At 42.1% G+C, this 27545-nt stretch overlaps 1 protein-coding gene and 1 long non-coding RNA gene across 4 annotated transcripts in view; one reads left to right on the forward strand and one right to left on the reverse strand.

Moving 5' to 3' along the window:
- LOC148872383 (uncharacterized) overlaps positions 1-25467 on the reverse strand; it is a 78433-nt gene extending 52966 nt beyond the window's left edge. Inside the window, exons 1-3 of one of the 3 annotated variants that reach the window (XM_088969862.1) lie at positions 24887-25467; positions 5252-5329; positions 3779-3878 (exon numbers count right to left, since the gene is read on the reverse strand). In XM_088969862.1, coding sequence (XP_088825988.1) covers positions 3779-3878; positions 5252-5329; positions 24887-25183 — 475 coding nt within the window. In that variant the 5' untranslated portion in view covers positions 25184-25467. Of the gene's footprint in view, positions 1-3778; positions 3879-4916; positions 5110-5251; positions 5330-24886 lie in introns of all 3 variants that reach the window. The other 2 variants (XM_088969861.1, XM_088969863.1) reach the window with 2 other exon arrangements.
- A 28-nt stretch (positions 25468-25495) lies between these two features.
- LOC148872384 (uncharacterized) lies at positions 25496-26189 on the forward strand. Its single transcript, XR_016107253.1, has 2 exons — positions 25496-25788; positions 26021-26189. It is a non-coding gene; the product is annotated as an uncharacterized LOC148872384 (long non-coding RNA).
- The last annotated feature ends 1356 nt before the right edge of the window (positions 26190-27545 follow it).

Genomic DNA, 27545 nt, shown 5'->3' on the forward strand with positions numbered 1-27545 from the left:
AGAGAGACCAAGAAACACATCAGATCCTCTTTAGTGCTGAAATCAAGAAGAGAGAATTCTGCACCCTGCGAATACTCTCTTGCCGCCTCCCTGCTCTTGCCGCCCTGTTTGCCAGTTCGATCTCCAACTGTGGGAGAAGTCAAGATTGGATCTTGACATCAATTCTTTGAGAAATGATTGAAAAGGAAGCTGTGCTCACGTTCCATCCTGCTGTTTCTTGCGAAGGACAGAGTTCTTGGGGAAGAACACTGCTGATTCTGCTCCATCCTGCACTGCGCCATCTTCAGTGGGAGCAGTCTTTGGATCCTTCCTTGGGCGTGAACACCTTCGTTGGGAGATATTGCTTCTCCGTATCAGGTATCTTTCTCTCCCATTCCTTTTGGTTCAGATCTGGTTCAGTTTAAGGTTCAAGATTTATCCTTGAAAATGTGATTTTCTAAATAGGGAATGTGATTCCCAGTTGAAGGGAGAGAAAAATTTTTGAAATTCGCCCCTTATTCTGCAATCTTTGGGCGTCCATGTGATGGATCTCTCAACCCTTCAGCCATCGACTTTCAAGTGGGGGACTATGTCTACCTCAAGCTACAGCCCTACCGATAGTCCTCAGTAGCAAAAAGGGTCTGGCATAAGCTCTTTCCTCACTACTTTGGGCCACTCAAGATAATTGAGAAGATAGGCAATGTTGCCTACCGACTGGACCTCCCCAAAACAGCTCGCCTCTACCCAGTTTTTCACATCTCCTTTCTTAAGAAGTCGGTGGAGGATACAACCAAAGTTAGTAGTGGCCTACTAACATTTACAGAGGAAGGAGGTATTACCCTCACACCCGCCAAGATATTGGATTACCGTTGGGTCCATCGTGGGAAGAACATAGTGAAGGAAGCCTTAGTAACTTGGACTGGGCTTCCCCTCCATGACTCCACGTGGGAACTGTATTTGCAGCTAAAAAATCAATTTCCAGATTTGGACCTTGAGGACAAGGCTCATCTTGAGGGAGTGGAAACTGTTGGGAACCAAGACCCAAATCCGAACCCAAGGCCCAGGCCTCCACTTACCCGCACCTACCTGAGGAAGAAGGCACGCAAGCAGTTTCAACACCCAACTGCAACAAGCAACAAGTCAGTTGGTCCCTCTACATGAATTCGTTAGAGATCAGAGTTTGTTGTTAGAGCTCAGACTTTGTTGAGATATTTTGTAACTGAAATCATTACTAGTATGGGATGGCCAAATGAATGAAGCATGATTGAATCCTCTCCCTCTCTCTCTCTCTTCTTTTCATTTCTGATTAGGAGGAAGGGTCTCCCTCGAAGAGACTCCTGAGGTGAGCAACAACTCATCATAGTGTGAGTCGTGTTAGTATGGGAAACACCATCAGGTTTCCTTTAGTCCTAGAGTCGATAGTAGTATGGTGTGTCCTTTTGCTTTAGTCCATTCAGATGTTTGGGGTCCAATCAGAATTGAGTCCTATAATAGTCACAAGTATTTTGTCATTTTCATTGATGATTGTTCAAGGATGACATGGATTTATTTATTGAAAAGAAAGAAGTGAATTGTTTTCTATTTTTCAAAAAATTCCATGCTGAAATACGTATACAATTTGGTGTTCCAATAAAAATTCTTCGTTCAGATAACAGCAAAGAATAATTTCTTACTTCCTTTCAACAATATTTGGAACAACATGGCATCATTCATTAGACCTCACGTGCATCCACCCCTCAACAAAATGGGGTGGTTGAACAAAAGGACCGTCATCTTCTTGAAACTACTCGGTCTATCCTTCATCATATGAATGTTCCTAAGTGTTTTTGGAGTGATGCAATGCTCACAACTTGTTTCCTCATTAATCGGATGCCCTCATCCATCCTTCATGGTCGATCTCACTTTTCTATTTTGTTCCCCACTTTATCTCCATTTCCATTAACTCCCCAGGTCTTTGTGTGTGTGTGTTTTGTTCACAATCTGGGCACTAGTTTAGACAAGTTGGATGCACATTCTATTAAGTGTATCTTTATCGGCTATTCTCGAACCCAGAAAGGGTATAAGTGTTACAATCCTATCACTCGGAAGTCATTTGTCTATCCTGATGTCACCTTTTTTGAGTCCGTGCCGTTCTTCCCAGGTCCTGATGTACCGGCCTCTTCACCATTGGTCCCTCTTCCTCTTCCTGTTGGTGATCCCATTCTAGCTATTCCTGTTATACCTGAGTCTTCACCTCCTCCAGTGCAAATTCCTACTAAACGACCACCAATCTAGCATGTGTATACTCATCAACAAACACCGGCACCTCCTCCAGCTTCTAGCTCATATGCAGATCTTATAGTTGCTCCTATCCTAGAGTTGCCTATCTCTCTTGGAGGAGCAAGAAATAATCAGTTGTGGCCCGATCCTCAACAGAAGCAGAATATAGGGCCATGGCACATGGAGTCTCTGAACTGTTGCGGCTAAGGTCATTGATGGAAGAACTCGGGATTGATTATGACAAGCCGATGATGTTGTACTGTGATAATCAGGCTGCCATCAACATTGCCCACAACCCCGTACAACATGATAGAACTAAACATATTGAGGTTGATAGACACTTTATTCGAGAAGAGTCTCTTCGGGTGAAGTGTGTCTTGCATTCATTACTTCTGAAGGACAATTGGTAGATTTCCTCACCAAGGGTATTCCCAAGGCAAGGCTTCAGCATGACACTGGCAAGCTGGGCATGATTAACATCTATGCTCAGCTTGAGGGGGAGTGTAGAGAAAATGGACCGAATGGCCCATAGGTTGTTACTCTATGTTATCTTTATGTTCTTCTCTGTAATGGCCTTATTCTGGGCCCATACTCTTCTATGCTCTTTTTTTGTAATTTCTTGTCCAACCAAAGACTTCTCTTGTAATTACTCAAAGACTAACTTAATAAAAGTGTATTAGAGTGTTAGAGGGAGGTTTAGTTCGAACCTCTCATTCTCTAACCTTTCTTGCCGCAGCTCTCTCTCACTCTCTCATTTTCTTATCTTCTCTTGTTTGTTTTTCTGATTTCTTGCACAGTCCCATACTTCTAGAACTGTTTTTCAACTTGTAGTAAGGAGTAGTGTTGAAGCTAAATAAAAGGCCATGGCACACGCCACATGTAAATTAGTATAACTGAAAAATCTTCTGCAAGAAGTTGGATTCTCAATGAGCAAACCTGAGATTGTATTGTGACGACCAAGTTGTGCAATCCACATCTCATTTAATCCAGTTTTCCATGAAAGGACAAAACACATAGAGATTGATTGCCATTTTGTGAGGGAGAAAGTCCTTACTGGAGAGAGAAGCACAAAGAACGTGAGTTCAGGTGATCAATGGGCAGACTTGTTCACGAAAGGTTTGAGTTCAGGGAGAGTAAACTATATATTAACATCATATGACATATATTCTCCAGCTTGAGGGGGAGTGTTAGAGTTGGTCGAGTAAGGGTAACTTAGCCTTTTCATTATAGTTTAAGTAGCAGAGTGATGTGGCAATTTTGTTTTATTTTTTTTTCTCTTGTTCCATACTTAAGTAGGGGTATATTTGACTTTGTACCCTTATTTTAATATAATAGAGATTATGGTTGACTAGGAGGGGTTTTTAGACTCTCTAGTTCAATAGCTTTCTTCTTCTCCTTTTTGTTCTTCTTCTTTCTCTATCTCTTTCTCTATCTCTTTCTCTTTCTCTTTCTCTTTGAATAGGACTTATCTAAACCACTAAAACAATAAACTGAGAACAAGAAAATAAGACAATTAAGAAAGTGAAGTTGGGAATCTAACCAATAGCTTCAACTAATCGTAGAACCATCTGCCCTGTGTGAACCCCTTTGAGACAGCATGTCCAATAAACCTTATATGCATCAACAATGTAAACACAACCCTGAATAACACAAAGATCAATACGTATGAATATGAAAAAATATATCCCAAACTGGACATGTACAAGTAGCATTAGACATGCCTCCATGGGATCAAACGATTATTGACACTTAGTTCCTGTTTTTTACTATTAACACCAGATATTACCAAAAGATTAACCATGTAATGAAACTCCAAACTTTAGGAATCAATTTGGTCTGAACCTGAAGTTTTACATGGATCAAATCTCAAAATATGAATCCTAATAGAAGCCAATTGATGGAAGAGTTTTGTTTTTTAGTAACAAAATAAAATTTATTAAAAAGACCAAATAAAATACAAGAAAGGTGACCAGAAGTCACCCAAGAGAAAAGAAGCTACCACCACCCCAATCCACTACATCACACTCGACAATCACTCCTAAGGTTAATACAAAAAACACTACAACCGAAACAGTAAACAGAAAAGGAAAAACACTACTCGTACCCTCTCCACTCCAAAGACAAAATCACCCTGAAAGATTGCTCAGTATTTGTATCAACAAAGAACTAGTTATTATTTTTTCATTCACCTAAGCTTATAGGGAAGTGTGAATCAAAGTATTTACAAGTTAGCCACTAGTAATTCTATAAGGTGATACAGTTTCCCATCATATGTTTTCTATTTGATAAAACCTGTACAATCTTTATTAAGCCCTTAAGTCTGAACCCATGCCTTTGGTGAGTTCAAAAAGCGTGGCTACCATAGGCATGGTCCAATGTTGTTCACTCATGCAGGTCCACATTACAAAATTTTCAATTTAAAAGCTCCGAAAACCAAAATGGGAAGAGAACAAACAATTTGAAATCATAAAACATGCAGAATTAATGTCTTATGAGAATATTACGTGCAAAGAGTTTATATTTGTGCCTCATAAGAATATTGAGGATCAAACTGTGCACTACACCACAAAAGAGAGAGATGTTGGTGAAAAACTTATCTACATGACACGCCAGTGCATAATTCAATTATTGTATATCCAGTTTTAAAAGACATTAGGGATCTTGCCTAAGGCCATTACCCAATGTTGGTCCCACAGCTCTCTGGAGAATTGGAAGGGGTAGACTGGATACAGTCCTAGCCTTTGGCTTTTTCTCGCAGAAAGTAGCTTTCCACAGACTCGAATCTGTGTTGCCATGCTTGCCAAACCAAGATTTTATCATTACACCAAGTAATGGCCACTCACTATGGATCTTGTCAATGCTGATGTTCTCCTAGTTTAATGCCAAATCAAGCTTGAGTAACTGATGAAAAATCAAGTCCATGCTTTATCAATCAAAACAAGATAAAAAAAAAAGAACGTTTTTGGATTTCTATCACAATGCAGAAATAGGTTAATATTGCAAAAAGAAGTACATTGAGAAAGCACAACAAGGACCCAGCCAATGAACCTCCAACAGCCAAAAGTGCCAAGAAGCGGAAGTCAAAAATTACCTGCTCAATAAAAAAACAAAAAGGGTTAAATCAGATTAGAATATGATCATGATCTTACTTTTTAAGTGGACTTTCAATGAAGAATAAATTCTGCAAAGTCATTCTTTACTCAGATGTTGTGCTGACTACCTCAATCAACAAAAAATGTTAAACAACGAAGCTGGCACATTAGTCTATTCTGATGGTAAACCCAAACATCAAATAACCCGTGTAGGCAGAGCTCATCTTAACTATCTTTCTAATCACTCATTGACGATCCAAATAATCACTTTTTCCATGAAAAGATGAAAATCGTAAAACAAATACACGATATAGATATATAATATAGACTTTATGGTATTGGTACCTCTGGATAAACCAGAATTGGCCATTTTATTTTCTAAGGTCCTTCTTGGGCATTTAGGAAACAGTCCATCTCAATAAATAGAGGATTACTTAATAAGGGTTGGGTTCCTTCATTCTACAGTTATGACCATATATGGCCAAATTCATATACAATTTAAAGGTAAAACCTGAAATAGTAACTATTCAGAAGAATTTCAAGGTCCATGACAAAAGAATTTCAATATCCTCTGCTTAATTGCACAGCAGAAGTGATGACAAGACCAATTTACACAGAGTGGAATACGAGAGCAAGATGAAAAATTAATTATAAAAGATTGAAGACAGATGACTAGACTGTAATATATTGTTGCGAAAAGAAGACAGTTGCTGTATTAGAGAGATGCAGATAAAAGAAAGAAGAGAAGAAAATATCAAAATTTATTAGAGAAGAGGTAGAAGAAGTGCCAAGTTACAACCAGAAATTGCCAGACTTTTATTCACCAAATCATTACTTACCAATTCTAATTACAAGAATTGTGTATATAGATTCAACATAAGGGATCATATCACCCTCTACAGGGTGATTAAAACTCAATAAACTAACAAGAATTGATTCCTGCTTGCATTAAAGATAACGTAAACCCACTAGAAAAATTCAGATACAGATAACTCCCAGAAAAATCCCGAATATCCCTTACTAATTGTGCCAAAGCTAATAGAGACAAAAATAAATCCAATATTAACCAAAAAACTTTAGAACCACCCATATCCTGTCATAGACTCACATTCTATCAGTAAAATAGCCACAACTTTCCAGATTAACATATTCACATTGGACATAGAACCTTGGTCACCTTGTATAAGTAACCAAACAGAGGCCAAAAAAGCCGTATGGATGAAAAGTTCATTCATGAGTTGGGAGTAGTTCCGTCCGACACATCACCCATCCCATTGTTGTGTGACAACAATGGAGCCATTGCTCAGGCTAAGGAGCCACGAGCCCACTCGAAGTCGAACCACATCGACAGGAAGTACCACGTACTGTGGGAGATTGTTGGTAGAGGGGACGTCCTGATTCAGAAAGTAGCGTCAACAGATAATGTAGCAGACCCATTGACAAAGCCACTATCACAGAAAGTGTTTGAGAAACACGTGGAAAGCATGGGACACCGTCTAGTACCTGATTGGACCAAAGTGCAAATGGGAGCTGTTAGACAGTTTTGTATGCCCTTAACTTCAATCAAAATTGATGTACTTTATGAGTTTATTGTAAATGAATAAAATTACATATTTGATTCATGTTCCCTTGGTATTTTCTGTGTAATACCCTTAAACTGGACACTTATTGAGACTCGTGTTAGTTTAGAATGTTCACAACCAATGGGTCGGTCTGGGAGACCTATCCTGACAAGGCTGACACTGTGGTGCCATCAAGTCGGTTGGGGTGGCTTGTCTCAGCTACCGAGGTGAGACCCTAGGCACATACAGTGTGGGATTAATTGAATCTTTAAACTGAACCAGATTTACAGTATTGCCCTGGACCTTGGAGATTGATGGGCAAAACTGGAAAGTTACACCCGACCCCCAGACTCGATTATGAAACTACACTAGGTGTCGGATCGGGCTGTCTTTGATGTACCAATCAGTGAGATCCTTAGCGGGTCAAAACCTGGGTATGTTGGGACAATCCGAGAATTCATCTGAGTGGGTGATCATAGTGACAGGATCAACCCCTTTGTCGGACAAAGGTAATGATCGGGGATGCCCTCTCACTGTTGGAAACCAAGACTGCCGGCAGCCGATTTCAACCGTTGAAATTTGTTTTTGCGAAGTATATTTTATATGAGATATAAAAATATATATAATATGATTTCTAAAATGTTTGCAAAAAGGTTTTAATTCCCGGGATCCATATAAGTGGAGATGCAACACTGTTCCTTACAGCCGAGGGAGAGGTCCTCTCTTGTCGGGCAGTGTATGATCATTATGGGCTGAGAGGTTAAGTGTAAGACCATTGAGGATAATACCTGATGGGCTAATCTTGCATCTGCCCACAGTCCCTGAGTGTTACAAGGTGGCTTGGCCCAGGGACCACTTAGGGTAAGTGTTGGGCCCATAGAGCCCATTCGATGGGTTTCAGAGGGCGCACTGTCTTTAACAGTGTATTCGACCAGGCATTGTAACAAAGGTTGGGCCGAACCCAGGTGGCTGATGTGTACATCAATGATAGGGTCCCACGCCATACAAGGAAGCCCAACTGGGCAGCAGTTAGGAAGGTTAAGTAAACACATAAGCTTGATGGGCCTAAAGCCCATTTCGAACTGGGCTATTTATTTAGTTAATTAAAGGGACAAATTCTGAGATGCATTAGCAGATAGGATAGGGTCTTAATCCTATCCACTCAGAGAGTCCAGATCTGAATGTGATTCAGATCTAGAAACCTCCTAATGGGATTAGGATAAAGCTAATCTAATCTGCAGATAAGATAAGGGTTTAACCTTATCACTAGAAGAGAAGGCTGATCCAAATATGATTTGAATAAGCACCTCCTAATGGGATTAGGAGCTCATCTTTTCAAGTTAACAAAAGGAAGGAGGGGGCAGCAGCCTAGAGAGAGAGACCAAGAAACACATCAGATCCTCTTTAGTGCTGAAATCAAGAAGAGAGAATTCTGCACCCTGCGAATACTCTCTTGCCGCCTCCCTGCTCTTGCCGCCCTGTTTGCCAGTTCGATCTCCAACTGTGGGAGAAGTCAATATTGGATCTTGACATCAATTCTTTGAGAAATGATTGAAAAGGAAGCTGTGCTCACGTTCCATCCTGCTGTTTCTTGCGAAGGACAGAGTTCTTGGGGAAGAACACTACTGATTCTGCTCCATCCTGCACTGCGCCATCTTCAGTGGGAGCAGTCTTTGGATCCTTCCTTGGGCGTGAACACCTTCGTTGGGAGATATTGCTTCTCCGTATCAGGTATTATTCTCTCCCATTCCTTTTGGTTCAGATCTGGTTCAGTTTAAGGTTCAAGATTGATCCTTGAAAATATGATTTTCTAAATAGGGAATGTGATTCCCAGTTGAAGGGAGAGAAAAATTTTTGAAATTTGCCCCTTATTCCGCAATCTTTGGGCGTCCATCGGATGGATCTCTCAACCCTTCACTGCCTCCCTGTTCTTGTCGCCCTGTTTGCCAGTTCGATCTCCAGTTGTGGGAGAAGTCAAGATTGGACCTTGACATCAGTTCTTTGAGAAATGATTGAAAAGGAAGCTATGCTCACGTACCATTCTACCGATTCTTACGAAGGATAGAGTTCTTGGGGATGAACACTGTTGATTCTGCTTCATCCTACACTGCGCCATCTTCAGCGGAAGCAGTCTTTGGATCCTTCCTTGGGCGTGAACACCTTCGTTGGGAGATATTACTTCTCCGTATCAGGTACAATTCTCTCCTATTCCTTTTGGTTCAGATCTGGTTCAATTTAAGGCTCAAGAATGATCCTTGAAAATAAGATTTTCTAAATAGGGAATGTGATTCTCAGTTGAAGGGAGAAAAAATATTTTGAAATTCACCCCTTATTCCGCAATCTTTGGGCGTCCATGGGATAGATCTCTCATCCCTTCAATTAGTAGAATCAAAAAGAACTGAAATAGTAGCGGGATCAAGAGGAATACCTGAATCCATGTCAACTAAATCTAGAGTCTCCAAAGAACCAACAGAAAGTGATGTGAGTTATGTTGTAGTGGAATCAACCTCCCTGTGAAGTCCTGTCGTGAGTAATGCTGAGAAGCAAGACGCAAAGGAGGTGGTAAGGTAGGTGACACAGGAAAGTCAAGCACAGGAGTAGACATAGGGACTGGAACTAGGAGAGGAATAGACTACTGAATCACTTCCCCAAAACACTCCCCTTGAGAAGGATTCTTTGAGAAGAAGTATGTGGATTCAAAAAAGGCAACATCCATGGTAACATACCGGCTCTCAGAAAGAAGGTATCGACTATGAGGAAACCTTTTCGCCCCTGGCCATGCTTAAATCCATTAGGATCCTGCTAGCTGTAGCAGCATACCATGACTACGAGATTTGGCAGATGGATGTCAAAACCGCGTTCCTGAATGGAGATCTTAGTGAAGATATCTACATGCAACAGCCGCAATGCTTCATTGCTGCTGGTCAGGAACACATGGTATGTAAACATAATAGATCCATATATGGACTTAAGCAGGCTTCTAGGAGTTGGAACATCCGTTTTGACTCTATCGTCAAATCGTTTGACCTTGAGCAGAATCCGGATGAGCCCTGTGTTTACAGGAAGTCCAGTGGGGATAAAGTCACCTTTTTGGTGTTATATGTGGACGATATCCTACTCATTGAGAATGATGTAGGAATGTTGACTTCGGTCAAGGTATGGCTTTCGCAGCAGTTCTCCATGAAAGATCTTGGAGATGCTTCTTATATACTAGGTCTTCGACTCTATAGAGATAGATTGAAGCGAGTAATTGGATTATCCCAGGCTGCTTATATTGACAAAATTGTCAAAAGGTACAGCATGGAAAACTCCAAGAAAGGAAACGTTCCTTTCAAGCACGGAGTCACTCTCTCCAAGAAGATGTCTCCCAAGACTTATGAGGAAATTGAGGGCACGAAAGGCATTCCCTATGCCTCAGCCATAGGGAGCATCATGTATGCCATGTTGTGCACTCGCCCTAACATTGCTCAGGCGGTGAGTGTTGTAAGCAGGTTCCAGGCCAACCCAGGGCAGGAGCATTGGACAGTTGTGAAGAACATACTTAAATACCTTTGAAGGACAAAAGAGTTTTGTCTGGTATTCGATGGTAGTTCACTGCAAATTCTGGGGTATACTAATGCCGATTTCCAATCGGATCCAAATGATAGAAAGTCTACATCTGGGTATGTTTTCACAATAGGATCGTGTGTTGTTTGCTAGAGAAGTAGCAAACAGGGGTCCAGGACAGACTCCACAACCAAAGCCAAGTACATTGTCGCAAGTGAAGCTGCCAAGGAAGCTGTGTGGATGAAGAAGTTCGTTCACGAATTAGGAGTGGTTCCGTCCAGCACATCACCCATTCCATTGTTGTGTGACAACAATGGAGCCATCGCCCAGGCTAAGGAGCCTCGGGCCCACTCGAAGTCAAAGCACATCGAGAGGAAGTACCATGTACTGCGGGAGATCGTTGGTAGAGGGGACGTCCTGATTCAGAAGGTAGCATCAACAGATAATGTGGCAGACCCATTAACTAAGCCACTCACACAGAAGGTGTTTGAGAAACACATGGAAAGTATGGGACTCAGGCTTGTACCAGATTGGACCTAAGTGTAAATGGGAGTTGTTGTACAGTTTTTGTATGCCCTTAGCTTCAATCAATTTTGATATACTTTTGATATTTAATGTAAATAAATGAAGTACATGTTTAATTCATGTTGTGTGGTATACTTCTATGTAAGACTCTAAAAATGGACACTTAATGAGACGTGTTGGTTTTAAACGTTCACAGCCGTTGGATAAGTCTGGAAAGATTTATCCTGCCAAGGCTAACACTGGTGTGCTGCCAACTGTTGGGGTGGATTGTCTCAGCCGCCAGGGTGAGACCCTTGGCACATGCAATGTAGGATTAATTGAACCCTTGAACCGGACCAGATTTCCAGTATTGCCCTGGACCTTGGAGATTGATGGGCAAAACTGGAAAATTACACCTGATCCCTAGAGCCGATTATGGTACTGCACTAGGTGTCGAATTAGGTTGTCTTTGATATGCCAATCAGTGAGATCCTTAGCGAGGGTCAAAACCTAGGTATGTTGGGACAGTCTAAGAATTCATCTGAGTGGGTGATCGTAGTGACGGGATCAGCCCCTTTGTCGGACAAAGGTAATGATCGGGGATGCACTCTCTCTGATGGAAACCAAACTGCCGGCAATTGATTTCAATCGTTGGAATTTTGTTTTGCAAAATTTATATATATGACATATATTTAAGTATGGTTTCAAAATGTTTGCAAATGGTTTTAATTCCCGAGATCCATGTAAGCAGAGAGTGCAGCATTGTTCCTTGCAGCCGAGGGAGAGGTCCTCTCTTGTCGGGCAGTGATTGATCATTATGGGCTGAGAGGTTAAGTGTAAGGCCATTTGGGATAACACCTGATGGGCTAATCTTGCACCTGCCCACGGTCCCTAGGTTTTTATAAGATGGCTTGGCCCAGGGACCACTTAGTGTAAGTGTTGGGCCCATAGGGTCCATATGATGGGCTCAGGGGGTTTACTGGGCTCTCTAGTGAATTCGGCCAGGCCTTGTAACAGAGGTTGGGCTGAACCCATGTGGCTGGTGTGTAGATCAATGCTTGGGGTCCCACGCCATACAAAGAAGCCCAACTGGGCAGGAGTTTGGAAGACTTTTGAGCACATAACCTTATTGAGCCTAAAGCCCATTTCAAACTGGGTTGATTTGATCAGTCATTATTAAGGGGCAGATCTGAGATTAGGATGAGCCCAAAAGCTTATCTAATATGCAGATAGGATTAAGAAGAGTCCTAATCCAAATACAGATTTGGATAAGGGGCAACTCCTGATATGATCAAGAAATCCTTTCTTAATCATTAAGCAACCGGAAGAAGCCCCATTCAAATTACATGAATTCGAACCCCAGGGAGACAGAACACACTCTGCAGTTTTGTGAGATAGGATCTCAGAAACCCTAGAGAAAAGAAAAGTAGTTCCCCATCTATTTCTCTATTTTTCCTCCTATTGCAGCCGCCACCCATCTGTCACAGTTCGTTTTCTCTGTCAGAGAAAGATCAAGAATAGTTCTTGATATCAGCCTTTATTGTCATTGCCATTGAAAGGCTGATTCGGTTTGGTGCTCATTGCCATCCAAAGGATTCTTCTGTTCCACAGTTGTTGTGTCATCTTCAGTAGGAGCAGATCTTGGTTCCTTCTTTGTGCGTGAACACCAACTTTGGGAGAAGTCTTTTTTTCTGGATCAGGTATAATTTCCCCTTCACTTTTGGTTCAGATCTAGTTCGGTTCTGGTTCAAATAGGATCCTTGAATCTTGATTCTAAAATTAGGGAATGTGATTCCTAGTTGAAAGGCAAGTAGAAAATTTTTGAAATTCGCCCACCTATTCTACAACTGTTTTGGCGTCCATACGATGGACTCTACCATCCCTTTCAGCAGTGACATGTGAACTACTTTTGTGAGCAAAGGAAGTAGAGTGGACTCCACCAATACCACCTGTACCTTGCTGTCCGCTTGCTGCTGAGCTGGAATTGGCTGTATCCCACTGGTTCAGAAGTTGCCCATACCTCTCAAGTTCGGCCCTTACCGCAGCAGCTACAACAAACTCCAGAGCAACTGTAGTAGGAGGGGCCGAAATGTCACCAATAACTGCCATGTGAGCATTTACCTTCTTATTTTTCAGTCTATTCGGCACAAGATGTGGGTGAATCTTCCAGCAAGTATCTCTTATGTGTTCAGGCTTCTTACAATAGTCACAAATCAAATCTCTTTTATCTTCCTTCTTGATTCCACTGCCACCCCGATCTCCACTTTGTTTACGTTTCACAATACTCACCATGGCAGACTGATCAAAAATTGGATTTTTCATCACATCTCTCCTGCTCTCCTCCCCTGACACAAAGGCATATGCCTGGGAGAGGGTAACACTGTCCCTGGAAAGAAGATGTTGTCTTGCAATATCATACTCAAGGTTAAGGCCAGCAAGAAATTCAAACACCCTATACTTCTCTAGATGTTTCTGATAGGTAGCTGCATCCTTAGTGGTTTCCCAAGCAAATGTCTCTAAATAGTCAATCTCCTGCCACAGGGTTTTTAAGGGCTGAAAAATAGGTTGCAACAGGTCTATCTCCCTGCCTTGTAGAAATAATCTAACTTCTCAACTGATAAGCCCTAGCAACATTCTCCCTCTATGAATAGGTTTCTGCAACCCCATCCCATATTTCCTTAGTTGTATTTACCCATAAAAAATTTTTACTTATATGGGGCAACATGGAATTAAACAACCAAATCATCACCATATAGTTCTCCTATACCCACCGAGAGTTGCTAGTTTCGGGTTTCACTTCTTCACCAGTGATATACCCTAATTTCCCACGAGCACCAATGGCCATCTTTGCAGATTATGACCATTCTAAGTAATTTGCACCATCCAACCTAACTGTAGTAATGGTCCCAGTCCCAAAAAGGTCTCCAGCACCTCCTCTCGCTGGTCTCATTTCACTCTCGGGCTTATTTTCAACTCCGTGACCCTCCATGCTTCTCAAAAAGTGCAAAGAAAATAACTGAAAATATGCAAGAAGATCAAACGAAACACTTCTGGAACCAACACCACCTTTCTAGTGTCCTAGACTGTCTTCCCACAAAAGATTGATTTTCTACGGAACGGGAGAAGAGAGAGAAGAGGCAACCGCTCTCTAGAAGCCTCCAAATCAAGCAGGCCTTGAACCGCCCCTACAGAAAACTCCAAGGAACCCCAAAAAATTAGGGCGCCACTTCTTAGGTCAAAATTGAAGAGTCCAACAGAAACAGAACTCTTCCCCTTTCTCCAGTTTTTCCTGATTTTGATGAGAAACCCCAGACCGGCTACAAGGCAAACAGATCCACCAAAAAATCCAAAAACTGGGCTTACCTGAGATCTTTGATCAGCCTCTTAAATCACCATGCAATCAGCCGATCTAGGGCTGCATGAGAAAACAACTCAAGGAATCTTCGGCCTGCTCTAATACAAAGTAGAAATCACTAACTGCAGATTTAGTTGAATTCCTTGTGAAGGGAAAGAAGAAGATGAAGATTTCAACAGTAGAGAAGAAAAGAGGAGAAGAAAAGAGTAGGAAGTCAACCAAGATTCTTAGATTAACCCTAGCCGCCAACCCCTCATTATAATTTATACTTAACTTAAAGGATGAGATATTACAAGAATGCCCTTAGTAGGGCGGCTACTAAAGTAGTTGAGCAGTCACAACTTAAAAACATAAACTAATGAGCCTAAAGCCCAACAACTTCCTAACTAAATAACTTAAAGTAAGAATAAAAACAACTAAGCCCAACTCAACACTTTCTATTATTTGGGAATGGTTTTCTCTTTGTTTGGGTGCAGGTGAACCCCCCACCAAATGTACAAGGCTTGTTCAATTCTTCTTTTATTAGTTGGAGGAAAAGAAGGGGGAGAATTCTGCGGAGGTGTACAAGGGCAGCAGTATGCAGGATGGACAATATGGGAAGAGAGAAATCAAAGAGTTTTTTTTCGAACATGGAAGTAGAGAAGCGACCATTGAGGCCATTACAATTAGACTAATCCAGTGGGTCAAGTACTTGAGCAGCTTTGAAGATATTCCACAAATGACTTGCTTAGAAAGAAGGAGGTGGCAGATTGTTCTCTCCCTAAAGCTGTTATTAGGTTGATTTGGTTCCCACCTCCTTGTGGTTTGTTAAGTTGAATTTCGATGGAAGTAGTGAGGGGAATTTGAGTCCTTCAGGCATTAGAGGTGTTTTCCAGAATGAGGAGGGAAGAATTATTGCTCTATACTCAGCCCCAATAGGTGTGGAGATCCATTAAGGGCTGAAATCATGGCAGTGATGGAAGGAATTCAAAAGGTGAAGGAGCTGAACATTAGAAGATTGATTATTGAAGGGGATTCAATGTTGGTAGTAAACTGGCTGCAAAGAGAAGAGATAGGTTGGTGGAACTTTATTAATGAAAGAAGAAAGTTCAAATGCTTAATTCAAAATATAGAGATCAAGCTGCAGCGGGTAAAAATGAGTGCAAATGCTTTTGCTGATACTTTGGCAAAGGGGTGGGAAGGGATCAGATGTTCTGGGCTATGCTGTAAGTTATGTATTCCGATATCACCTCGGAGAGAGCTAAGAGAGTTTATCTCTCTCTGTGGTGCTTCATTGTATCTTATCTTCAATTAATGAAAAATTCCTGTTATTGATCAAAAAAAAAAAAAGGAAAATCTGGCTCCAAAACAAATACAATTACCAATGACTAGTTAAAGTTCTAGCACTTGCTTTCTTAATAGTCCTAGGAAAAGCTAATAGATTAACTACTTTTGGAAAGAACAAGATACCCTAATTAATGTCTTTGATTTCTCATGGCCACATTGCACATGATTCAGGGCTACCCATTGTAGCCATCATCAGATGCTCCTGCATCAACTACGTATAGAAGAACTTCATTTTTATCTAAGGCCATTATCACCTAGGAGTAGCTCCAATAGGTGATAAAATGAGAGAAAGTAGGTTGAGATGGTTTGGTCACGTGCATAGATGACCATCTACAGAATCTGTTAGAAAAAAAGTAACCTGTTATAAGTTGAAGAGGCTAGAAGAGCTAAGGGCAAACTGAAAAGGACTTGGGTGGAAGTGATAAGAAATGATTTAAGTGCTCATAATTTAACGACTGATATGGCACTGAACAGAATGGAATGGTAAAACAGGATTCAAGTAACTGACCCCATACAGTTGGGACAGGGCTTAGATGAAGATGATAACCTAAAGCTGGTCACACAGTTGTCTGAAATCTTGGAAAGGGTGGAGAGTATATGGGCTTCAGTTTGTATAAGAAGAATGTGTGGACGATTTAATCAACTGACAAGTACCATAAAGTACTAGCATCTTAAAAAAACAATATCAGTGTGCATTCTTAAAAACCCTTTCCAGAACCTCTTTAAGTTCTGGCTACTCAAGTTGAAACTACCAAATACTTGTTAGGATAATCAAACATATCACCGGTCACCAAACTCTCATCACCAGAGAGGGAGGCAATATTTAGTACTGTTACGATCCATTTGTCCAATGTTGGTAGTATGGGATGCTAATGTGAGGTATCCCACATCGGTAGAATGGGATGCTGTTGCGGGGTATATACGTGCTTGGGTTCCCTCCCTCTAACAGCTAGCTTTTAGGGGTGAGTTCTCCTAAGGCACATAACAAATAGTATCAGAGCCTACACTATGCCTCCCAGTTGCAATCGTGCAGCGCAGGTGGTGACACCGGTATTGCAGTGTTCAGCAGGGACTAGGTGGACTAGTGCAAAGCCAGCCTGCGTGGGCGCCAGGACTGCGGAAGCATGGTGGGATGTTACGATCCATTTGTCCCATGTTGGTAGTATGGGATGCTAATGTGAGGTATCCACATCGGTAGAATGGGATGATGTTGTGGGGTATATATGTGCTTGGGTTCCCTCCCTCTAACAGCTAGCTTTTAGGGGGGAGTTCTCCTAAGGCACATAACAAGTACCTTCTTCATGAGCCTTCTAGACTTTAAGCTCTAGAAGATCTATCTCATTCAATCAATAAAATTATTGAGCATCACTCCCTCCCCATAGAGAAGAATCAAATCCTTTTATAGTGATTTTCAAAATCTTCAAAAACCATCAGGTCAGTCTTAACCAATTTCAGTTGATAACCTCCTCCTGTTCCCCAAATGTAAAAAAAGGATTCCTGAGAAGAAACTGATACCTCTGACCCTTTGAGGATTTTTTTCATTGTCACCTACTCCCTTGGTCCATCCTCTACAACATGTGAAAAGGAGGTCTAGTAGAAATACCAAATACAGATATATACAGGTACTGTGGCTTAAACCCTCCAAGTTCCAACACTGATTCCTAATATGAGCACATTCAGATATAACTTTATTCAACCAAGCCCTGCCTACTTATCTATGAGAATTAATAGACCTTCAGAACTCCACCACCTGAATTGCATTCCCCCCACTCTTCCAGGCTATTGGAGTACATCATAACTAGAGAAATTCTTTAATGTCCCTCCTTCAATACCCCCAATTATGATTATATTGTTTATATTCCCTTACCACCACAACCACTAGACAGGAGCACCCTTCCTTTGTTACCTCACTATGAGTTGTTCAGTCTCACAGAACTTAGAAGGAAATTTATGCCCCCTAGAATTTTCCCCTCCATGAATGTCATCCACTTCGGTTAAATGCAACCTAGGATATAACCTCCCACCCATGCTCCTAAAAAAACTTCTAAAAGGGCTGTCTCAGACAGAAATTTGTCAAAGGAGAGGAATGGCCTAGCATAATAGCTACCACATTGCCCAATGTAGCTTGCATCCATAGCATTATTGTTTATAAGGCACTTCCATGAGAGAATGGCTTTAATTCCATTCCACATGCCCATATATGTCAACTTTTAACAATATAGTGCATGACAGGCTACATGACATGTTCAAGATGGAAAGTAACACTTGGCAATCCCTTCGGCCATATTGCTATCCTGGATGTTGCTATCCTGGAAAAAGTGTCAAGGCCAGGATTTAAAATTTCAGCCAAGACAGGTACACCTAAGCTTTATTCTGCATGTTTATGCCTCAAGTTTACCGAGTCTCCTTAAGTTGCATATTGGAGTAGGGGTCTTGCTAAAAACTTGGAGGGTTGAAGACCCAACCCATATATATGAGTCTAGAACTTGACTTCAAAGGCTTATGGTTAAAAACTCAATATCATGTGAAAGAAAGGAAATCAGCCCAGCCAAATCTAACATTAAGCTGCATCTTAAAAAGTGTACTAATGGGTCGAAAAACAAAAACTAGATGCATAGTTTGTGGTTTAGTTCACTTGCAATTTTTTATGAATGTGGATTACAAAGATGCATATTCCAACTTGGATATTCACATAGAATAAAAAGTTAACGGAAGATTCCATACTTTTGCACTCTCAATTTTGATTCTAACCTCAAACATGTCCTTCTCAACATGTTGAGTTGAACACAATGGAAGGGCTTATTACATAGTTTCAGTCATATAGAATAAGATTTCTATGGGCATGTAATCTGAAGAGCTAACTCGAAGTAGCAAGGAAGAGAAGAGAACCACAGAACTGAAGAGAATGTCGAACTGTACTATCCAATCAACCAGTCCTTTATTTATAGATGAATATAGTACAAGGTACAAGAAATTACTGGGATGCCCCTGATTAGTGATAGGACACCCAGATGACTTAAATCATTAAACAGGATTAGGCCCATTAACACAAGCCCAGTTACAAGATAAGTTAAACATAAGAATGGGCTAATAAGAACTCTTATCAGCCGAACATCACTCTAACATTCTAACACTCCCCCTCAAGATAAGCATGAATATCAATCATGTTTAGCTTGCCAAGTATGTCCCTGAACTTCGTTGATGCCAGCCCTTTAATTAATACATCTGCAATCTGCATCTCTGATGGAGTATAAGGCACACAAAGTTCTCCTGAAATAATTCTCTCTCTGACAAAGTGTCGATCAATTTCAATATGTTTTGTCCTGTCATGCTGCACAGGATTGTTGGCAATGTTGATAGCAGCTTTATTATCACAATACAGTTTGAGAGGACCCTCAGTCTTGATACCAAGCTCATTAAGGAGAGTCCTGAGCCATAAGAGTTCAGCAACCCCGTGTGCCATAGCCCGGTATTCTGCTTCTGCACTTGATCTAGCCACAAAATTCTGCTTCTTACTACGCCATGTGACTAGGTTTCCTCCCAAGAATGTACAGTAACCTGAGGTTGATTTTCTGTCTCCAACGGACCCTGCCCAATCAGCATCAGTGTAGGCTTCAATTTCAAGTATGTTGTTTTTTCTCAATAGAATTCCTTTCCCTGGGCAAGTCTTCAAGTATCTGAGGATTCTTTCCACTGCTCTCATATGAGGGGTCTTTGGTGAGTGCATGAATTGACTGACAACATGCACTGCATAGGCAATGTCTGGCCGAGTAAGGGATAAGTATATCAATTTTCCTACCAACTTTTGGTACCTTTCCTTATCACAGTATTCCTCACCCATTGATTCTTGTAATCCATGGCTTGGTTCTATTGGAGTATCTGCTGGCCTGCACCCCATCATGCCTGTTTCCTCTAGGAGATCTAGCACATACTTTCTTTGACATATGTAGATTCCTTCACTTGATCTAGCAACTTCAATTCCAAGAAAGTATCTCAGATTTCCCAGGTCCTTGATCTCAAATTCTGAAGCTAAGAACTCCTTCAGCCTCTTCATCTCTTTCACATCATTTCCAGTAATCACCATATCATCCACATACACAATGAGTGTTGTAAGTTTGTCATCCTGTCTCCTTGTAAACAATGTATGATCTGCACTGCTCTGAGTGTACCCTACTTTCTTCATGGCCAAACAAAGTCTCTCAAACCATGCCTGGGGAGATTGCTTCAAACCATATAATGCTTTCCTTAGTTTACATACCTTCTTTCCAACATCATATCCAGGTGGGGGTTCCATGAATACCTCTTCATGAAGATCACCATTTAGGAAGGCATTCTTCACATCCAGCTGATGAAGTTCCCAAGAGAATTTTGCTGCTAGTGACAGTAGAACCCTGATTGTGTTGAGCTTTGCTACTGGGGCAAAGGTTTCCTTGTAGTCAATTCCTTCCTTTTGTGTAAATCCCTTTGCCACAAGTCTGGCCTTGTATCTCTCAATTGACCCATCTTCCCTGTGCTTTACTGTGAATACCCACTTGCACCCAACAGTGCCTTTCCCTTCTGGCAGGTCCACCAATTCCCATGTCCTTGCTTTCATTAGGGCTTTCATCTCCTCATTCATGGCTTCTTTCCACCTTGGATCAGATGCCGCCTCTGAATACCTGGAAGGGACACATACAGAGGAAAGAACAGACACAAAGGAATGATAGGCAGGGGATAAGTGTGAGTAAGAAACACAATCGGCTATGGGATGTCGAGTGGTACAAGAACGAATAGGCTTACGGAGAGCAATAGGAAGATCCAAATCTGAATTGAGTGAATCAGAATTACCTTGGATTGCAGAGACAGATTGATCTGAGATCAACTGGTTGCAATCATGAGGTTGAGGGGCCTTCTTCCTTCTACTGTATGTAAGTATCTCTTTCTCTTGTTTACTGGAACCTTCAAAAGCATCAGCCGAATCTGGAGAAGCAACTGGCACAGTGGAAGTCTCACTAGGTTGACCCGGAATGTTACAGCTAGTAGTAGTGGAAGGTGATGAAATGGGAACAAAAAAGAAAGGAGAATGAGAATTCTCTTCCAACCCACTACTCTCCCCTTGAAGAGGATTCTGAGAAGACTGGAAATAGGGTTGAAACTCAAAAAAGACTACATCCCTAGTGACATTTTTTCTTGGAGACAGGATCATAACACTTATACCCCTTCTGCGTAGGAGAGTACCCCAAAAATATTCCCTTTGTAGCCTTAGGATCCAGCTTGGTCTTCTTTGGATCTTTCACATGTATAAAGCAAGTACAACCAAAAACCTGCGGGGGAAGAGGAAATTCTGGAAGAGTGGGACACAAAACAGAGAAAGGGGTCTTCATACCCAGTACCTTAGATGGCATCCGATTTATCAGGGCTCGAGCTGTCTCCAATAGATGCCTGTTCTTGCGCTCAACAACCCCATTTTGCTGAGGGGTGTAAGCATATGATGATTGATGTAACATGCCTGCATCTTCCATGAATGAGTTCAGGGATCTTTCAAAATATTCAGCTGCATTGTCTGAACGGAATTGCTTGATCTTTTTATCAATTTGTGTTTCAACCATCTTGCAAAACATCATAGTTATCCGGGGAACTTCTTCACGTCCTTTCAACAAATAAATCCAAGTGCACCGAGAATAATGGTCAATAAAACTGATAAAGTAACGGAAGCCATCAATGGAAACAATGGGTGAAGGACCCCAAACATCAAAATGAACCAAATCAAAAGGGGCTTGAATTTCATTACTAGAAATTGGATACATTGATCTACATTGTTTTGACATTTGACACACATCACAAATTAAACTCTGACTCGGAATGCCCTTACATAATTCGGGAAACAACATTGCTAAGGAAGAAAAGGACAAATGACCTAGCCTAGCATGCCACAAGTGCAACCTAGCTATTGACTCCACACTTTCCCGACTAGTAGTAGAAGCTTGCAAGGCTGAGATGACATCTTCATCAAAATAGTAGAGGCCCCCATACTCATGACCACTCCCAATCGTTCTCCTCGTCAATCTGTCCTGGAAGACAATGAGAAGGAAAGAAAGTTATACTACAGTTCAAGTTTTTTGTAAGCTTTGAAACAAACAATAGATTTGAGGTAAGACTAGGAACATGTAGGACTGATTTAAGAGAGAGATCCTTGCTTAGGTCAACCACCCCCTTTCCAGAGATGGTGGAGAGGGACCCATCAGCTACTCTCATCTTATCCTGGCCAGACAACAAATGATATGTGGAGAATAAGGATGACATATGTGTCATATGGTCAGTGGCTCCAGAATCAATCACCCAAAAGGTAGAATTAATGGAACTAGATGCACTAAATGCAAAGGTTGTACCTAATTTGGCAAGAGAGGTGGAAGCTAAAGAATTGTTCTTCAGACGGGCTAATGTCCGACTGAGAACCTCTACCTCACTAGCTGTGAAGCCCAAAGTACTTGGTCCAGAGGAGTCGGCAGCCTGCCTTGCGGTGGAAGATGACACTGTCTGAATACTCTGTGAGTTGTCACTACTGTTGTTGGTGGCAAGATTCCCACTTGTTGTGTGGCCCTTATGTTGCCTTTTGTCCTTTCTCAGAGCAATTGGCTTCAGATGAGAGTACAGGACCCAACATTTCTCCTTTGTGTGTTTCTCACCACCACAATGTGTACACTTGAGGGACTTCTTGTCTGAAAATCTATTCCCCTTAGTGGAGACTAAGGCTGAATGTTCTCCAGGTAGTTCTGTTGACTGTGTCTGGGAGTCAATTTGCATCTCCTTTCTCCTTACTTCTTCATTCCTCACCAGGTAGTAGACATGGTGAAGCTCAGGTAATTCATCTCTCCCTAGAATCTGTGACCTTATACCTTCATATACAGGGTCAAGACCCGCCAGGAACTTGAAGGCTCTGCCCTCCTCAATCTGCTTATCATGCCTCCCCTTATCATTAGCATTTTCCCAATCCAAAATCAAATGGTGGTCAAGCTCTTCCCAGAGGCCTTCCAATGTTGCAAAGTAGGTTGCCACGGACATGTCTCCTTGCCTTAGGGATGCAATGTCTTGGTTCAGCCTGTAGATTCTAGCATTGTTCTTTTTCTGGCCACATGTCTTAGATACTTTCTCCCAAATTTTAGCAGCTGTGGGGAAGTGATGAACAGTTCTGGCCACCCTAGGAGTCATAGAGGCCAGCAACCAAGACATGACTGTGGCATTTTCCTTGCACCACACGGTGTATTCAGGACTGCCAATTTCTGGTTGTTTCTTGTCTCCATCCAAATAGCCTGTGAGCTCACGAGAGGTAATGAACAGCATTGCTGAGACAGACCACTCTCTGAAGTTATACTCATCTAGAAGCACACTTGTAATCTGCAAGCTGTGCAGATTAGGGTTTTCCAGGTTTGAGGACCTTGTAACAGGTCTGTTAACTCTAGAGGAAACTTCACCGGATAGTGAGGACATCCTGACTTCAGTCCAAGAGTTGTTCACAGTACTATAGGTGATTCTGTTAAGGACTGGCCAAATTGGTCACTGTGTTCACAGTACGGGTACAGTAGCAAGTAGAGGTCTGTAACTGAACCAGTTCACAGTGTTGGTAAAAGTTTAAGGTTGCAACTGTGTGGTGCAAAAGTTGCCGCAATTCTGGTAAAAAGTAAAGGTCTGTAACTGAACCAGTTCAGTCCAAGGGTAGGGCTGATAACCGACCTGAAGAAAATCTGTAACTGAAGTTGCCGCAGTTCTGTAAGAGTCTTGCTGATGCACCAAGACTGCAACTGTAGAAGCTGATGCACCGAAACTGCAACTGAAGTTGAAGGAGCTAAGTCTTTACCACTTGTTCTGATGCACCAAGACTGCAACTGAAGTTGAAGGAGCTAAGTCTTTACCACTTGTTCTGCACAAGTCTTGCTAGAGCACGAAGCTGCAACTGTAGAGGAAGTTCTCCCCCTTCGGCTAGTGCTAGGACTGCTGAATCAGCCCTCAACCAGGTCTGTCTTATACAGACCTCTCTTAGTAGCCCAATAGCTACTATTTGCTGGTGTAATCTAGTAGGACATCTACTTCTAGGTCTTACTTCCCTTGAAACCTATAACCAAGAGAAACCCTAGGTTCGAACTTGCTTTACTCTCTTACACTCCTAGGTCTTCACTGCAGCAACCCAGAAAAGGAAGAGAGAAGATGAAAGGACAGCAAGAGAAAAGAATGCGCCTGCTGAAACCAGGAAGAAGCTAATGCTCTGATACCATGTAATCTGAAGAGCTATACTCGAAGTAGCAAGGAAGAGAAGAGAACCACAGAACTGAAGAGAATGTCGAACTGTACTATCCAGTCGACCAATCCTTTATTTATAGATGAATATAGTACAAGGTACAAGAAATTACTGGGATGCCCCTGATTAGTGATGGGACACCCAGATGACTTAAATCATTAAACAGGATTAGGCCCATTAACACACGCCCGGTTACAAGATAAGTTAAACATAAGAATGGGCTAATAAGAACTCTTATCAGCCGAACATCATTCTAACATTCTAACAGGGCATGCCATAAGTCATATATAAGGATCTAGTAGCTGAGTATCAGTAATTTTGCACTATTTGACATATAATGAATCAGCCTTCTAAAAACTCCACAAAATTAATGATACACTATAACCTACTAATGTGAAGTCTACAAATTTACAAACAGATACCTTAAAGGATGCCCGGACTTGCATGGCCAACAACCTGGTAAGAATTTGTTGGTTTCATTTCAGTCAGGTAATAGTTCCATTAATGTAGAAATAGTCTGTTTCTTTATCAGTAACACTGAAAGGAGAGCTTTGTAAATCTAGAAATAATCTATTATTTCTTATAAATAGAAATATCAAATCTATATTTTAAAACTATTTTTATATTCCGAAACACCAATAGTTTTCCATGGAATATGAATTAAGTTTGACTAGCCAAGATGTAGGGAGCATCTTTTTGACAGTGTCCCCGAACCTCAGTTAAAAAATAAATAAATAAACAGGCTTAAGTGGGAAATGATCTTCTGTCTCTATTGTTCGAGCATTAAATCACTAACTGTTTATAGCTATAGTTCAACCATTCAACACTGCATCTCTGGGTGCTCAATTAATGTGATTGATAGAATCAACTGCAGATTCTCCTGCATCAGTGAGATACCAAAAGAAAAGGGGGAAAACAACAACAACAACAATATCCTAATGTACAAAGTCCAACATTTTGACAAGATTTACCAAGTGAGAGAAGTCATTACCCTCTCGATGGTAGACTCAGTGGAGCGAGAAAGTCGAACAACAGGGTTACTATTCGGATTTACCACCGCATAGTTGAAGCTGGAATCCGGTGGCCTAGTGGGTTCAACAAAAGGCTTCTTGCCCGGAGAAGTCGAGAAAGGGACGCTTTCACTGGGATTATACTCCGGAGATGATGATGGCGATGATGAACTAAGGGAAGCGATCGGGAGTGAGAAGCGTCTGATCGTGCGAGGGGGACGATGGAGAGAGAGGGAGAACGAGCTCGGAGCAGAAGAAATCAAAGTGAAGAGAGCCATAGTCGAGAGAGAGGAAGAGAAGGAGAACGAGATGAATATCTTCTGCTACGGGGGCTTGAAGTACGCGAAGGCGAAGGAGAGCCATTGAAGCCGGTGTGAAGTTGTGCGGACTGCGGACCCTACTACTACATCACTATCTTGGCGGGTAGCGACCAAAGCAGGTGGCGGGAAATAACGGCTCCCGTCAAAGCAAAAATCAGCAACAGACACCACTACCAATCATATGCAGTTTTACAGGTGAAAATAACCAACAATGATCATACGGCCGTCATGCCTGCACCATATAGGTGGGAGACTGGGAGTGCAACTTGGGAGTTCGCATCACCGCCCCACCGCGCTTCGCCCCACACGACGTGCGACTGACACCTGTCCACTCGCACGCGGTGGGGCGTTCCCGCGTGCGACGCAAACGTGACGGACGTTAGCCCCGCCAATTAGCCCCAAAACCAATTCAAAAATGCTGGAACGCGCCCCCTGAAGATCTTTTCCCATATTCGCGCCCCTCCTGAAGCTCAAATCGGAGGAGAGGCTCTGACCCCCGTTTTCTGCCCGAGATCGGATCTCCACTCCCCATCTCCGGCACTGGCGAACGCTCCGGTCACCAGGTAAGCTCTAACCCTTGTTCTTTGTCTGGGGCTTTGATTTTTTTCATTAAACCCTTTTTGATGTCTTATTTTTCTTTGACTTTTTTTACCCTCTTCCACCTCCTTCTCCGGCACCGGCGATCGCTCCGGCCACCGTCACCAGGTGTTGGAGTGTCACACTTAGAACTGCATTCAACTTTTTTATTATGCAATGGCCATTAAAAACTCACTTAGAAAGTTGTTTGGTTTACAGGTTTTGGCTATGGCTATGAACTCCATCCAGCATAGGAAAAAACGACGGAAGGAGAAAGAGAAAGTAGTGCAGTGATTGGCCATGGCTACACAAAGCTGAATTTTCAAACTTTATTATTAATTTGTATGCGTTTGTACAGATACAATACAGAAAGCTGAATTTTCAAACACTTTCAAGGGTTTATTTCTCTCTCTCTCTCTCTCTCTCTCTCTCTCTCTCTCTCTCTCTCTCTCTCTTCTCTAGCTTTCAAAGGTATCTTAATATATTAAACACAGGTTTATGGTATAGTCCAACTAACTAGCCTAAAGCAGGGCATTACAACTACCTTCCTGTCTTAGTTAAACAGAGGCTGGTCCCCTGAAGAAGGATCAATACTAGCTAGCCTTTGATGAGACAAAAAGCAGTCTCCATGGTCCATACTGGTACAGCTCACTCCAATCAGGCCCCCGATGCTTCAATCTGCAATATCAACACTTCTTATTAATGTTCCATCTACATGATAAATACGACAGTTTTGAAGTAGTTTAAAGAATCCAACAGAAGTACAGTTACTGTAACAGAGCAAGCAGAATCCTCAATCTTAATCTTATACATGGTAACAGTAGTGTCACATGGATTGGAGACCGAGATCAAATCATGGGTTTCATAAGATCTAAAGTGACATGATGATGATTAAACAAAAAACCATATTTGATAAAGGAAGATTTGGCCCGACCACTCTATTACGTGACACGTGGCAGAAAAAACAGCTCGGCAAAAGGGGCCAAGCCTAGGCGGGAACAAGGGGATACGAGCAGACTGAACTCCCTACCGGGGGCCCGAACTCACCCTTTGTAACAGCTAGGGATACACTTCGCCGAACTGCCACTTTGTAACAGCTCGGGATACACTTCGCCGAACTGACCCACTTTGTAATAGCTCGGGATACACTTCGCCGAACTGACCCACCTTGTAACAGTTCGGGATACACTTCGTCGAACTGACCCACTTTGTAATAGCTCGGGATACACTTCGCCGACCTGACCCACCTTGTAACAGCTCGGGATACACTTCGCCGAACTGACCCACCTTGTAACAGTTCGGGATACACCTCGCCGAACTGACCTGCCCTATAGATACCTCCGAGCTCAAGACCGCTTCGCTTAGCACTTCGCATCACTTTCTGGGCACCAAAACCAAACAAGTTGTACCATGCCTGACACTAAGGAAGTTCGTGACCGAGGGCGCTGCGCCTGACTGACTTGGGATCTGACGTTTGGCGGCAGCACTCTAAACGGCTACCTGCCACCGCCACTGACACCGCCATCTCTAGTTAGAAAGACGGTTATGCAGTGACGGTCCTGTCTCAGCAGAAAGGACGACGGCCGAATTGATAAGCACAAGGGCAATCATACCTGACCTGACAAGGGCCTCAGGACGAGTGCACGAAGTGATTATAAGAGCCCCCTGCCCCCCGACAAAGGAGGTATGCAAACTTTGCGCTATCTGGTATTACCTTGCTTTTGAAGGATTCTAACTTGAGCTT

The sequence above is a fragment of the Nelumbo lutea genome, chromosome 2 (genome assembly GCF_056320005.1).
Source record: "Nelumbo lutea isolate HS-2025 chromosome 2, American lotus-T2T, whole genome shotgun sequence".
Classification (NCBI taxonomy): Eukaryota; Viridiplantae; Streptophyta; class Magnoliopsida; order Proteales; family Nelumbonaceae; genus Nelumbo; species Nelumbo lutea.